Here is a 15,780-nt window from a genome sequence, read left to right on the forward strand (position 1 = left end):
AATGACATGCTATCCAAACTACTCTGAAATGAACCATGTAGCGTCGCAGGCTTAAACCCAACAGGAAGAAAAAGTTGCTTCGGCTGCTGTGATGTTTTTTTGTCTGTTTTTTTATTGGTTGTTGGTCTGTGTGTTATAATTGTGTAAATAAATGTACTGACTGTGCTGTATGTCTGACTATCAGGTACTGTAAGTTTGCTATTCGTGCCTCTCACGCATTCACAGACTGTTATTTAGATGTGTGCGTTTGTGGGAAAGCTGTCCTGTGCTTCAGTGCGTAAAGACGCGTCGCTCCTTTGGTACCTTGTGAGGGCTACAGAGTGAAACATCCAGCATTTAGACGCTAAAAACAATAGTTTTGTGTGTAATTAGTTGTCTCTGTGCTGCACCAGTGATGATGCACCCCAGCTGTTTTTGTTTCACTTGTAGTTGTACTGTACATACCAGATATAATGTTGTTAAATAAAATATTCATCATCAATGAATCAAGATTTGTCATTTACAACACACACAAAAACATCAAAGTAAATACAGTAGAGAGTAATTTATGAGACTTTACCTCAAGGAAACTTTGTCTTGCATTTTTTGATTCTGCATCCAGGATTTGAAAGCAGCAACAAAAAATATGATAATATGGTTGGCTTAATACATCATGTGGAAAAGTGTGTCCATAAACTTTTGAAACAACAAACATCACTGATGTAAAACAGAGTCCAGCCTTTGTCAACAACGCTTAAAGCTCGCTTAAAATGTCATCAGAAAAGATTAATATACCAGCAATTTAGTCATGACATTTATCCCAAAATGTTTTATCTTGTAATAATGACTATTAAGTCACAATTTTGACTTTTTATGTAAAAGTTATTACTTTTTATATCATGTTTTTGTTCTAAATTTTAAGTTTTCCTATTATTCAACTGGTTTACATGTTTTACTTTTACCTACTTACTCACACTGATTAAACCAATCACGTATTATTTCTTCTTAGTTCACTGAAATAGCAATACTCAACATCTGGGGAAGGCTTTTTTAAAGGACCACGAGCACAGTAACAGTAGGCCTGTGTACAAACCATGTGTTCATTTATAAAGATAAAAAACAACAAAAAATAGACCACAAAGATAAAAAGAAAAACAAAGTCAACAATAGACTACATAAGCAAACACACAAAGGCACACAGTGTTAAAATTGCCTTTTTCTAATCTTTATTGTAGGGACATACTGAAGCAGTGCTTATCAATAACTTCAGTAGTACAAAATTTAGGCAGCTGTGGCTCAGTGGTAGAGTTGACAGTCACATGTCGAAGTGCCCTTGGGCAACACACTGTACCCCACATTGCTCCAGCAGACATAGGCCCAGCCGGTGTATGAATGTGCATAGATCCTGACTGGGGATTGGTTTAGTAGTCTTAGTTTGCCATCAGTGTGTGAGTGAAAGGGAGAATGTGTCAATAGTGTAAAAGCACTCTGTTAGTCTGAAGACTAGAAAAGTGCTATAAAGTGCAGCCCATTTAGATTGGAGTTCATCCTGGCGGGAAAAGTTGTTTTTCTACTAACTTTATTCAAAACAGTAGAGTATAATATACATACATGACACATATACAATACGACATTATGAACACTAGGCATTGCAAATTAGCCAAGGCTATACATGCTGTAGTGTGTGGTATCGGTTTACTTGCTTCATACTTGTCCCTTTACAAATAAACATTGAATAAAATAGGCCCAGGTGCAAAAAGGAAAGGATTTATCCTATGGGACCAAGGCTCTTCCTTTAAAGGACTAAGTCATAGTCCAAGACGCTTTAAAAGTCCTTCAATACGCAATGTAAAGTGTGGTGTTTATATTTGATTATTTTATTCCATCCACATATTTCTGAGTTCATTAATAGACCGGTGCAAAGGGTCCCCTCTCGCCGTCCTGCTGCTCCGTCATCCCGTCGCGCCGGAAAAGGCAGAGCAGCGGAAAAAGGAGGCGTTGCCCTCCAACAACACATCAGCTGCAAATTTATGCAAAACAGTAAAAGCACCGAAGCTGCTGCTGCTTCTGCGGCCGTCCTGCAAAGATACACAAACCAGCACCAACAGCGGGCTCCGGGGCCGTTCAGCAGCGGGCAGCCGGTGCAGGAGCAGGCTGAGAGACCCGGACCGGCCACGGTAAGGACCGACCGAGAGCCCCGTTTACGAGCCAGACAGCATCAGCGGTTAGCGGGATGCTAGGAGGAGTAGCCTCCGGTCTGCGGACCCAGTGTGAGAACATGGAGGTCTGAAACATGGAGGCTAGCGAGCTAACACTAGCTCTGTGTTTGTCCATCAGATGATGGCTGCAGAGAGAGAAGAAGATTTTTCAGGCTCAAGCTAACAGACTGACTGCTGCTGGGACAGTGTGTGTGTGTGTGTGTGTGTGTGTGTGTGTTGTGTTTGTCGAGGAGGAGGGGGGGTGATAAAGATGCAGGGATTAAATTGATACACCAGATTTAAACAGGTCAAAATTTAGCCCATAGGATGTAAGCCTACTGTTAAGAATAATGATAAAATAATAATACAAATAAAAAATAAAATAAATAGATAAAAAAATACTATTGATGTTTATTTTTTAAAAGAGGAAGAAATCTCAGAGTTTCTTAAGAAGTACAGTGAAAGATGCAGATAGTCAGATTCTGACCTAATGTGTTGGTTTTTAGCAACAGGATTAGTATGGTGTTTATGTATGGTATTTTGTTTCATGATAATTAAAATTGTAATAGAATACAAAAATAGAAAATAGATAAACAGTATGGATGTTGAGTCCAGTGCTGATTTTGTGGTGGGAAAAGGTGGAAGGAAAAAAGTTGTGTCAGACTTGCATGTATGATTTTTTCATTGTTTCTTTCAAAAGTGTCAGTAATGCAATAAGTGCACAATATGTATCATACGTGGTGCATGTATCAGGCTAAAAGTCCCAGCACATGCTGCAGACGATCACTAAATATCTGTTTGAAATACTTCAGGTAAAGTGTTGCTGCTGACAAGTGATTTTCTAATCGTGAAATGTTCTGCTCATATCTTCAGTCACACGTAACCAAGTTTAAGAAATCTTTTGAAGGCATCATTTTTAGTGTCCATTTTCAATTAAACTACACGTACAACAAAAACAAAGAGCCACAATGTTAATGACAAAGATGACTAAGACAGGAAGACAAAATACAAACAATTAACAATAATGCAACACGCATATCAGAAACAATGTGACTGCATTTATTTATTATTCATATCAATGTATACCATAATTATACATATTCTTCTTTTTAATATTGCTTTATTACATATATAACTTGTACATAGTGTGTATAGTTTTTTATTTTTACCTCTGTTATTATTTATATTGCCATTGTTTTTGTTTTATCCTTTAGTTGCCCCCTGCATTTTCTTTTTACTTATTTGTATGTCTCTTCTTTGTGAGCATATGTTAAATGTAATTAAAAATACACAACTGTTAACTATTCATTAAACACGTTTAAGTTATGTTTTATTTTGAAATTAAACTTGTCTTTAAAAGCCTTTTCCTGTTGATGTGCAGAGATTAAACATGTTTTTAATAAGAGTTAACCTGCGCAGCACATCTTTATAAAACACCTCTACACTGAATTATTGTGATTTTGTAGAGAAAAATGGTGAAATATAAAAAAAAAACATGTTGAAAGTGTCAGAAGGAAACATCAGTCACAGTCGACGTCTTAAAGTATTCATATGAGTGAGAGCGGGACATCAGACACCTGGTGAAATATTACCTCAGTAATGCAGAGTCTCGGCTCGGTGAAGGACGGTGTGTGTCCAGAACGGTGACGGCTGGTTTTTCATCAGAGAAAGTGTGTGTGTGTGTGTGTCTCTGTCGTTGTGTGTGACTGATGGACGCCTCCTCTGTCTCCTCAGACACCATGGAGACGGACGGAGAGCAGAACCAGCAGGGGGCCTCGACCAATGGGAGCGCTGCATCTGGGACGAGCTCCCGCCCCTCTCCGATGAATTCCATGTCTCTGTATGAAAGACAGGCCGTGCAGGTAGGTGTGTGTGTGTAGGTATGCATTGTGTGCTTGTGCAGGCTTTTAATCTATCCAGACTGCTTCTTTTTTTCTCCTTATAGATTAATCGCTAAGTATAAAATTTGGTTTCTAAGTATGTCTTTGAATGAAGGACAAAACAAGAATCTGAGGATGTCATCTTGGCATTTTGGAAACATTTTATAGATCAGACAAGTTATCGATTAATGGAGAAAAGAAATGATGGATTAATCAACATGAATTTAAAGACATAATTGCTGTGAAGTCTTATATTGTCTTTTTTGTTTAATTGAATTGCCATCCCTCGTGAATTTGTCAAAAAAACATCAGCTGTCACATGTCTCCACTGAGCATGTTTGTGTAAAAGTAGGAGGATGCACTTGTTATGTTTTTGATGTAAGTGCAGAAAGTGATGGAGAGTGAGTGAAGCACGGAGGTGAAGCAGGAGATTGAGTCGTGCTGAGTTGATTCGGGCTCTGTGTAATTTTCTCAGGCTTCTGTCACCCTGCACAGCCATCTGTCTTTGTCACCCTGCACACACTAATCCAGCCCGCCACGCTCGCTTTCATCCCTCAACTTATTACTGTACGAGCCTCTGCTCATACATCAAGCAGCTGGCACCCCCCCACCCTGCATTCTCTGCCCTCGTTTCCCTCACTCTACGTCCTCCTTCTCTCATTTTTCATGGCACTGTTCTTCCCTTTTCTATTATTTCTCCTGCTTCTTTCTTCTCTTCTTTCCTCCCTGACTTCTTCTTCGTCTCCATCGCTCTTCCTCGACTTGTCTCCTTCCTGCTTTCTCTCTGTCTCTTCCTCATGTCCTCCTTTCTCCTACTTCTCTTATCTCTTTCTCCATTTGCCTGACTGCCATGATTTATGTCATTCTTCCTCTTCTCCTCCCTTCAGGCCCTGCAGGCGTTACAGAGGCAGCCTAATGCAGCTCAGTACTTCCAGCAGCTGATGCTGCAGCAGCAGATCAACAACGCCCAGCTGCAGAACCTGGCCGCCGTGCAACAGGTAAAGGTGCGTGGATGTTCAGACTTTGCCTCATTATATGTCAGATTCTAGGCATTCACATATGAATTTAGATAGTGAAAAGATAGTGAAATGACGCTAATAAATAAGGCACCAGTTTGCACACCTGAAAGAAACAATGCTCAAAGCAGCATGCCCGGCCGAAACAGAGAGCCACCTTTCCTTATGGTTGCATTAGTAAACTGTCACATAAACATTACATTTTAAATAATATTATGTGACCGATTATTTCCTCCTTCAGAGACTTCTTTTAACAGATGGTAGTGTGCATTCGGATGAGTGATAATCTTTAAATTTAATTTAATTCTTTAAAGTTATGTGTTTAATAAAGCAGCCTTCTAAGCACCTTTTGATTTTTCTCTCTAAAATATCTCTCTGAGTTTGTCTCAAAAATCGGTCAGGCTCCAATCTCGGATCCCATCAGCTGTAGTCTGACTATATCCTCTGGGGACAATGGTGAACATGCCGGGCGTGTAGCCAGCAGTGAGCGATAAAAGACTTCCAGTCAAGGCTTCCTTTTCTGCGTGCCGCATTCTTGTGATTTACTTTAATTAACGGCTCTTAAGTTAAGAAATTTCAACATCATTATGCAGATTAGTATGAAGTCCAAATGAAGCTTTGTCAGGTCTGTCCTCAAGAAGAGAAGAAAACTACTTTAACATGCTCGTTTGTTGAACAGAGGTCAGAACGATCATTTCTGATGCATTCGAGGAAATCGGGACGCTGAATCACTTTCATGACACGGCGTCAAGGGAATTAATCTCAAGTTGAATTTTTGATCTAGAACAGACTGTTAGCTGAACAGATGTCTGTTTATAGAGATTAATAAGGAGCTAAATCATCGTCAGATGACGCTGATGGGAGCCGGGATAGCTTTTGCTCTCCACATGGACTGTTTTTCCTGCATACGTCGCAGCCTGCTGATATGTGATTGGTCAATATTACTTGGACCACAAGCGTAGTACAAAGGGAAACCAGAACACTTGCCGTCCCTAAAAACCAGTCTACAGATTCTACATAGAAATGTAGAAATAGAGATTAGACAGGCTCTAACCTCGACTCATAAGCAGCTTCTATTTGTTCTCAGTATACTGGATTTGGCTCGCAGCGGCTCATTCAAATGTCTGACAGCCTTTGCAAACATCCCACTTTTGGTTTGGTTTGGAGTACACCAAAACCTACAGCTCATTACTTCTCTTCTCCTCATCTCTCTCTTCCTCCCAGGCTACTCTGGCAGCCAGTCGTCAGTCCAGTCCTTCCAGCAGCAGCTCTTCTCAGACCACCAGCACCACAGCTGTATGTGCTGTTTGACACAGATACCATTTGAGCCCACACACTGTTATTGTGTCCTGATTGAACTATGTCTGAACTTAAGCATAAAAAAACATAAATCCTACAAATTAAAGTAACTTATTATTTTTCAGGTCAGTGTAACGTCTGGATCAGGGTCGACTACCAGCAGCCGTCCTATGGGCGCCTCAGCAACATCCACAATCAGCCAATCAGTGCTGCTGAGTGGTACGGCAGGGGGGCAGGGACAAATGTACCTGAGGGTGAGTTTCACTGTTTTGATACATTTTCAAGTTTATGTTATTCGGGTATTCTGTGTATTTGATGGCCATCCTGTCGTCCTGCAGGTCAACCGCTCCCTCAGGGCCCCCATTTCTTCACAGCTCATCTTTATGCCTGGCAGCACGGCAACGGCTGCTGTGGCAACCGTTACCCAGCAGCCACAGGCTCAGCAACAGGAAGTGACGCCAAATTCCTCTTCAGGCAGTCAATCGGATAATGACCAGGTTTGTGGAGCTCATGTGTTGGACTTGGTGTCTTTTCAGCTCACTTTAAAACCACTCTGATTCTGTGCCAGAGATTTAACCTTTAAATGTTTTTACTTCCCTGCTTGTCTCCAGGTGCAGAATCTAGCGATGCGAGGTGTGTCCAGTCAAAAAGGCGTTGGCGTCAAAACAGAAGCTCCAGAGAGGAGTGACTCAGGTAGGGAGGGAAGGCAACCTGAAAAGTGCACGTCTTTAATTCATGAGTCAGTGTCTGTCACTGCCTGATTGTAACATTGCAATTGGCTCCATGTCAGGGGAAAATGGCTGCCATGTAAATACTGTGAAACTTCTGAGTCTGCAGTTCCGCTCAGCACTAGGGAGCCTGTCATCATCTTTCAGCTCATTATTTTTTATTTTTCTCTCACTACTTTATTGATTATAACTCTCAATCTCTGATGAACCCACTGTACACGACCTTGTTAATGCTTTTTTGTGTTAATGTTTGCAAGCACATTCACCATCTTAAGTTTATAATGTGATAATATGTCTGTGTCAGTTTATCAGCTTGTTCTCAGTGGCGACGGGTTATCAAAAATTCAGTTAACGTTGAATTGTTTAAGCTTTAATTGTCATAAATGTTTTTTCTGTCCGTTCCAGCTGCTTACTCTCTGGTCCAGTCCTCCCACCAGTCAAACTCCCAGTCCCCCACCAAACCAAGCCAGCCTCAGCCCCAGCCCCCCCACATCAAAATCCCCACGTACCCTCAGCCCACCAACCTCAAAGCTCACCCTTCTTCCTCCCATGGTGCCTCCTCCTCATCCTCCACCTCCTCCATCCCTCTCTCCCAGCTCCTGCTTCACGGGACCCGGACTCTCACCACAGGAACCACAGCTCCCACAGCAGCTCACACGCTGGTCCTCACCACCACTGCGGCGACCCAGCCCCACGGGTATCCTGTCGGCACGGCGACCATCAAACCAGCGGTGAACGCTCAGACGCTGGTGGTGCAGCCTCTGCAGAAAACATCGCTCAGCGCTGAGAAATCAGGCCACGGAAACGGACCCATCCCAATCCAACCCAAAACTCTGCAGGGGCTCCGCCTGCCCCTACAGCTGCCTTCAAGGAACCCCCCTCCCATTTTGCCTGCCCCGCCTCCTTCCAGCAGCTCCTCCCAGGCTCTGCAGCCGCCGCACATCCCGGTCCAGATCGTGGGGGCGCGGCAGAGCACGCTGGGAAACACGCAGGCTCTGGCTCTGGCCCGGGGCAGTTGCAGTCACGACGGAGCCGCCGTCCTCAGCAGCTCCTCCAGCCTGCTCACCATGGTGGCCTCCATCGCCTCCAGAGAGGGAGGAGTTATGGGCCGAGGGGTGGGGCTTAAGACGCTTCAGTCGCCTCAGGAGGCTCCCCCACTTGCTCAGGTGTCTCAGGTGCACCCACAGGCCAATCAGAGCTCTGGACAGAGTCAGAATGGAGCACTGGCATCAAGCCCCGCCTCCTCACAGTCCCCCGCTGTTTCCTCTCCTCCCTCCTCCATGTCTCGCTCCTCCCTCTCCCTCCCCCTGGTGGCAGAGGAGCAGAGAGGATCGTCTTCTGTTGTGACAACTAATGGAGACTCATCAGGAACCCCACAGGTCAGCTGTTCATTAGTCAACATTTCATACAGTTCTTGTTGTGAGCATTGCTTTAAATTTCACCTCTCGCCTTTTTAAACCCCCTTATGGCTGAGAAGAGTTGCTTGACAATACTTTACATTTACACAGTAGACAGATGCAACAGTTCAACCTACTAAAGTCAGGTGAAGTCCAAATATTTGGATTCAGCCTGATAGAGGTACTCCAAAGTCTTTGAAATTCAGCCTAAACTTTTCCTGTCACATTTGGATTCAGAAAATTGTCCAAATGGTAGCATGTATATATCCTATTGCCTTTTCTTTTCATCTGTTGATGTGTTTGAACCCTTTCCTTTTTTAGGGTAAGCAGTCGAGTGGCTCTCTAAAAAGAAAAACAGACTCCAATTCAGCCAATGACGAAGATGGCCCCTCCCCTCCTCGGCTCCAGCCAGTCAGAGACCATGCCTCAGCACTTCAAACCAATCCCATCGAAGCAGGTAACAGCATAGAAACGTGTCATTCTCCATCAATAACATGGTGACTGTGAATATTTCTCAGCACACAGTATTTACCTTTTTTCTCCCCCTCACCTCCCCTCAGGCTCTGAAGCTCCTCCCCCAGCCTCCCCCTCTCCCTCCCCGGTGCTGTCAGTCTCCCGTGGGGTCTGCGGGCAGGGGGAGAGAGCTCCTCCCCCCCAAGCTGTGGTCAAACCGAACGTCCTCACACACCTAATAGAGGGCTTTGTCATCCAGGAAGGGGCGGAGCCTTTCCCTGTGAGTGCATCATCAAACTGATCTTTATATATATATTTTCTAGTTTCTTAAATTCCTTTCAAACAAACGTGTGACTCTGGTCTGCCGGTCATATATTTCTCTTCTGTTTGTGTTTGATTGACAGGTGTGTGGTTCAGTTAAGGACTCGACTGGTGAGGATTTAACTAATGACAGTCCGGACACTAACCAATCAGAGACTGTTACAACAGCTACAGGTAATCAAACTACTCTGGAAATACTAAAGCCTGGTTGATTTATTGGTTGCAGATATTGGCTTATTACAGATACAACAGTTTTGGCCAATGACCGTATATATAGATTGACAATGCGTCTCCATCTGCTCTCATTGTATGAAATTGATGCCAAAATAGCCCCTGTGATTGGCCCTGCGATGGTGACGTCATTTGAGTTAGAGCTTCACAGTAGAGATTGGCGGGTGGAGCCGCAGTAGCCACTTCAACTAACCAAAACACACTTAAATTATGGAAGAAAGCTGCAAAGACAGCAGAACAGCTTCTTTGTGTTGGCCTGAGGTTAACGTTAACATTTATGGAAACTTCAATGACTGTAGTGTTAGTTACGTCTCCTCTCGCTCTTCCTCCTCTACTCTGATAATACAGAACATATTGGCTGCAGGAGCCTGATTTGTCAACAGAGCTGTCAATCATCCATCAGCAGGGGGCGCTCGAAATTGTTTTGGCTTCACTTTTAGGGAGCTGTCATGTCCTCCATCTTTCTATGGTTTTGGCGTATATGTTTCAGATAGACGCCAGGATAAAATACTTTTTTTTAAAGAACATAAAATACAGAAAACAATGCTTGGGGTGATTTAGAAATGGTGTCATAACAAAGTTTGTCCAGCAGAGCACGCTCCGACTGCATTGTTTGCAATTCTATCAGGAATGTCTGCAGCACATGAACATTTATAGTAACACTAAATACTTGTGGTTGTTTGTGTTAGAAAGCAGCCTTCAGGATGCATTTGTGTAGTCATATTGATGCATAATCAACATAGAAAATGTCTATTTTGATTCCAGCTTCAACATTTATCATATCAGCAACCATTTTGGTAATATGCTAGTTTATCCCTCTGCAGTCAGTTCTTGTTTCAGTCTCAAAAAAACCCTATATCAGTGAAGCTCTTCATGACGTCATGTAGAAAATCACCACTTTGGTAAAAGTCAGAATTCCAAGAGTGTGAGGACATACTTGAATACTTTGAAAATGTATTTGTATCATTATATGACTAAATAAACTTTTCTGGGTGGGAGGGTAAGGACATAGTGTACATTTCACTTTTTAATTAGGCCTTACAGCTAACGTTCCTTGCTAATTAGCATGTTAACCTCGCCAAATATGACATAACATGGATACAGGGGGCAGGATTTACACAACAACTTGACCCCTGTTTGACCTCTGTTTATCTGAGCGTCACCACAGCACACAGCGTTTTAAATACAACCTTTCCTACGTCTGACTTTGACTGGAAGGCAACAAAACAGCCCAGTGAAAAGGAATAGTGATGTGCGGTTCTGTGTTGATTTTTTTGATTGAGCACAATTATTTACATACAAACGACAGTAATTAATAATTTACTTTCTGCTCTGTCTTTCCCTCCAAACTCTCCCCTCAGTGCTGAAGTGTGAGTACTGTAAAAACTTTGCTCCCGCCAGCCAGTTCAGAGGCACCAAAAGGTTCTGCTCCATGTCTTGTGCCAAGAGGTACTTCACCATGCATGAAATATAATATATGCAGTGGAAGCCATCTTAGAGTAAGACACACTCTGCTGCTGAGAGCTGAAGCCAGTGCAGCCTTAAATCCCTCACATTACAAATGGACATTCTAAACATTTTAAATGTAAGAGAGGTGTGGCAGCAGTGTCTGAATCGCAGGTGGCTACAGCTGCATATTTCACAGCACGTCTGTTTTCTGTTCTCATGTTTGAATTCTTTAATAGTCTCACTTCATCCTATTTTCTCTATAAAAAAGGCATGTAAACTTTTGTCTGTTTTCATGTCAAACTGCAGTTCAGTTATTTTTGTCTCTTTTGAATTTGCTCCATATTAAAATGTGTGTATTTGTCATATCATGTGTTTCCCTGTTTAAACAATGCTCTGTCTGCATTGTTTCTCTGCTCTGCTTTGCATTTGTCCCTTTGCCCACTACATGTGTATGGATTTTATACCGAGTATGGTGCAAAGAGATAACAACTGTATGTGTTGCTCGTCTTGGCTTCAGTACCGTATATGTCACTCTTTGTCTACGATACAGTATGTATTGGTTCCCCAGGTACAACGTCAGCTTCAGGCAGCACTTCAGCTTGCGGCAGGGTCAAGGTCACGCTACAGATCCGGATCACGGACAAGATCATCTCTCTAACTCAGACGAGGAGGGAGGAGTACCCAGGCGGAGGGTTCCCCGCAGGACCAGCTCAGAAATAGCCAGTGCGAAGATAGCAGGGAGACCCATACCTGTCAAGGTGAGAGGGAGCCGCACATTTCCTACGTGCAGCTAAAGACATAATGGGAAATTTCTAAGTTCTTTCTAGGTATTGAAAGATTTGGTACCTTTGCACTGATGTGGTCTAATTCACCATAATTACATGGCGGCCATTTTCCTCTGATGTCACAGTCAGGGTGGGAAACTCATAATTAAATTAGCACATTGACACTGGTTTTTCAGACCCCGGATGACCCGCTAATAAATGCTGATTGTCTATTTTCCCATTGCCAGTGAAGTACACTCCTTTCTTCAGATTCTGTATAAACTCATAAATATTATTCATTTCACCGCTTGAGATTGATGAGCATCTAAAAGACAATAAATAGAGAGAATCAAGACGATCATCTGACCTTATTTGCAGGAAATTATTGCTCCATCAATGGCTTTTAGTTATTTATGTTAAGACTGTCTGCCCACTAGTGGCTGCATGTAGAAACTGCAGCCTCGTTCTCTCCCTTCTCCCTGTGATGCTGCCAAACTGTTTGATGATCATTATTTCAATGATGACACTTTCCATTTATCTTATATACACAAAGTATGGTTTGCATCCACTGATAGCTGAGTGAATGACTTTCTACAGCTGCCTGCCTCTTTTCAAGGTCTAATTCACCAAAGATACAGCACTAATGTTCCAGCGAAACAACATCTATTAAGCTTTGCAGCTGAGTGCTGTTTGCCCAGAAAGCAGCTCAATCTTTTTGTTTATTCTTTGTAAGGCTTTAATCTTTATGCACATTATCACTCACTGTCAAACTGCTAAAACAATCCAGTGCCACAAAACGGTTCACTGTCGACTTCTGAACCATCACTAATGCCTTTCTCATCGGTTCCTCTGCCTCTCCTCCCTGCAGTGCCGCTCTGAGTCCAGCCATTCAGACGAGGAGTCCAGTGGAGAGGAGGATGAAGATGACCCCATGTCCCTCTCGCCCGCCTCCTCGGCCTCCTGCCACCAGCAGCCTCCTCCTCCTCCTCAGCTCCCAACGGAGAATTCTGCACCCGGTTGCCCGCCTGCAAGCCCCGCCCACTGGAGCGTGGAGGAAGTGTCGCAGTTCATTTCCTCTCTACAAGGTTGGAAAATCTAAACGGTAGAATACTGATGCTGATTGCATTTGTTTTCTGCGAAGTACACATCATAAGTAACTATTTAAAGTGATGATATGTTCAAGTTGAATTATTAGCTTTTGTGTGCAGTAATTTCTCTGTACTGGTGAAAACACAAGTTGTTTAACTGACCTGTGAATGATAAGAAAATTTGCCTTCATACATTTTTATTATTGGTTAATATATTATGTTATGTATACAAGAAAAAGTACCTAAAATTCAGTAGTTTGATCTTCTGAAATGTGGAGACTAGATGCTTTTGTTTGTCTTTTTATTTTCCTCCTTCTCATTGTTACCTTTGTTTCTCTCCCTTCTTTTACTCCTCTTTCTCCTCTTCGCAAGGTTGTGAGGATCTTGCCCCCCAGTTCCTGTCGCAGGAGATTGACGGACAGGCCCTGATGCTGCTGAAGGAGGAGCATCTCATGTCCACCATGAACATCAAGCTCGGTCCTGCCCTCAAGATCTGTGCACACATTAACAACCTGAGAGACTGATGTTTTCTTAAATCCACATCGTTCAAAGTCAAGCCCCGGGCATTTACCCCAAGCTCCTGCTCTGACCCAGGTCAGGAATGGAACTGGTCTCAGATCAGCCAGACTCCTGCAGGTGAATGTGAGAGGTACACTTCATTTTCAAAACCGGCTCTTTAGACGAAACTAGGGCTGTAGCACTTGAATCTGTTGTTGATTTCTTCACTCTTGAGCACATTTTCAAACGTCGTAGTTGTACAGGGGTATTGTTTATTCCTTGCATCAAAATGACAGATTACCTGCTACATTTAGGTGCAGAAGAATGCTCCCTAAAATCCTATTTCTGTGTAAAAACCAGAAATAGCTTTACAGGGTTCTTTAGCTTTGTAGAGGCACAATTTCATGATGGTTTTGAATGTATTTTTTTAGTGCTGAAATCACTTGTATTGTGTAAGTAGAATAAGGATATAGGATTCACACATTTTTGCAAGTTATTTACAAATAGAGCTCCTTTTTTCATGGACTTTGACCTAGGCTGTGCTCATCCGGTTTCAATTCTTTTGTTACATCACATATTTCTTCAGTACAACAAAGCATTCAAAAGGAAGGAAAGCTTACAGATGACAATACCGGACTGTTCATCTGTTGTATCATATTGTACAGGGAAAGTATTTTTGAAAGGTTTTCTCTCTTCTTCTGCTTTTTGTTGACTTTGAGAACACTGTCTCGTTGAGCACTTGTGGCTTTTTCCTTCAACATGTTTTTGTTGACTCTTTGCCTGATTTAAGCCACTATCAGCAAATATTTGAGTCAGAGATGCTGAAAAAGAACATGCCAAATTGGATTGAATCAACCCCAGAATTCTGCATCAGTCATTTTTATTTTGACTGATATAAAGGTGTTTTGCAAGGAAACCCCCAAATGAACTTTAATGTAAAAATGTACTGTAAAATGTTACCTTCATTTTGAATGGTGGCCTATTCTACATTTTACAGGGTATAGTTGAAGTACAAGGTACTGGACAAGCGTCCGGAAAATACCCAAATATTTCAAGGCTCAAAGAGCGAAAATTTCATAGTTTAAGTCTGGCAGTTTTTTTTGTATCGTTCCCCTAATTTTACATACAGAAGAAACAAAACACAAATACAAAATACTTTTCCAAAACTGTTTTAACATTAAAGTTTTTTTATACGGTATCTTGAAGATATCCAACCTTTTTAAGTTTTAACAAGAGGAGTTATTGTTGTCTCTTCTCTTTAAAAGGACTAACCTTTCTTTTTTAAATGCTACAAAAAGCTGCTGATCCGTACATAAGTTAGAATATGTGTCCGAGTGAAGGGTAATGTCATGGGCTTGATTTTGTGAAGTAAAGTTTCAAAGAAATGCTGGAACAGATGAAGAATGAACGTAAGCAGCAACTGTGATTATAAGCTTTTAATTTGAAGTTTCTTTAAGCTACATTCGTGAACAAAACCAGAAAGTCTGTGATGAAAAAGAGGCTGACAGCCACATGTGGACCTACGTTTTGGATGGATGGCAAAACAAAAAAACTGAATGAGTGAGTGTGTGAAAGAGGAAACCTTAAACTATACTGTAATAAGTGTAAAATTTGCCTTTATATTTAAATGCACATTTGTTTGCTGAACTGCCTTGTTTACGCTTTTTACTGTAGGAGTTTTCTCATGTTATCTCTCTGTGAACCTTGTGGCCTTTCTCACTAGTCTCTTCTAGGTTTAGATGAGGATTGTCTGTTTTTTAACTGCTTTTCATATCATTCCTTGTTTTATATTAGTGCTTACTTTTCTACAAATGTTACTTCAAGCAATGACGTCTGTTGCCTTTCCCAAAAAGTGTGACTGAATAGTAGCGACCTTGATCAAGGAAACTTTCTGTCTTCCTCATAGCTTTGTCACATAGCGTGTAACTACCAACAGTATTTACCTTTTTAGCTAGCTATCTTTGGCTTTATTGTTAGTGGCTGTGGCTATTACAGTATTTCATTTAAAAAAGGGTAATAATCTTTGTTAGCTCTGTGTTTATATGTCATAGTCGCCCCAGGATTTTGGAGTTTTTAAATCAGCAGGTCTCTCTGCAAATTGTGAAAACCAAAAAAAGCACTTGTACTGCATTATAAGAGATGTGAGCCACAATTTTCTCAAATCATTGCAGTTCTGCTGTGATAACTGATGTTAAATTTGTTGACAAGACCATTTCAATCACTGTTCTCCCAAAAAGTAGCACTTTTCTCACAAAGTTACTCTAAATAAAGGACTTTTTTTTTTTAAATAAAGAAGCTACTTCAGAATCAAAATTTGTTTGCTCGCAATAATCGTAAACCTGCAAAATCTTGGAGGGACTGAGTTTGATGGGAGAGGCTAACAATACTATCATGCAAATAAATAATCAAGGAACGGTTTTAAAACTGGAGCCTGTGTGTTTATTTTCTAAGAGGGACTGAACTGACCTAAGGTCATCTA

The 15,780-nt window shown here is 41.8% G+C and overlaps 1 protein-coding gene across 1 annotated transcript; it reads left to right on the top strand.

The window, feature by feature from the left end:
- The first annotated feature begins 3,886 nt into the window (after positions 1-3,886).
- Positions 3,887-14,195, top strand: LOC138608877 (polyhomeotic-like protein 1). The gene is made up of 14 exons (XM_069681460.1): positions 3,887-4,039; positions 4,945-5,061; positions 6,298-6,369; positions 6,498-6,626; positions 6,711-6,869; positions 6,984-7,065; positions 7,506-8,479; positions 8,819-8,954; positions 9,058-9,230; positions 9,355-9,445; positions 10,864-10,951; positions 11,502-11,709; positions 12,584-12,800; positions 13,176-14,195. The coding sequence occupies exons 1-14, from the start codon at positions 3,887-3,889 to the stop codon at positions 13,325-13,327; spliced, it is 2,751 nt and encodes a 916-aa protein (XP_069537561.1). The 3' UTR covers positions 13,328-14,195.
- Positions 14,196-15,780: the final 1,585 nt, after the last annotated feature.

This window comes from Semicossyphus pulcher, unplaced genomic scaffold (genome assembly GCF_022749685.1).
Source record: "Semicossyphus pulcher isolate SPU_LCO1_2020_fin unplaced genomic scaffold, fSemPul1.0.p SCAF_5, whole genome shotgun sequence".
Lineage (NCBI taxonomy): Eukaryota > Metazoa > Chordata > Actinopteri > Labriformes > Labridae > Semicossyphus > Semicossyphus pulcher.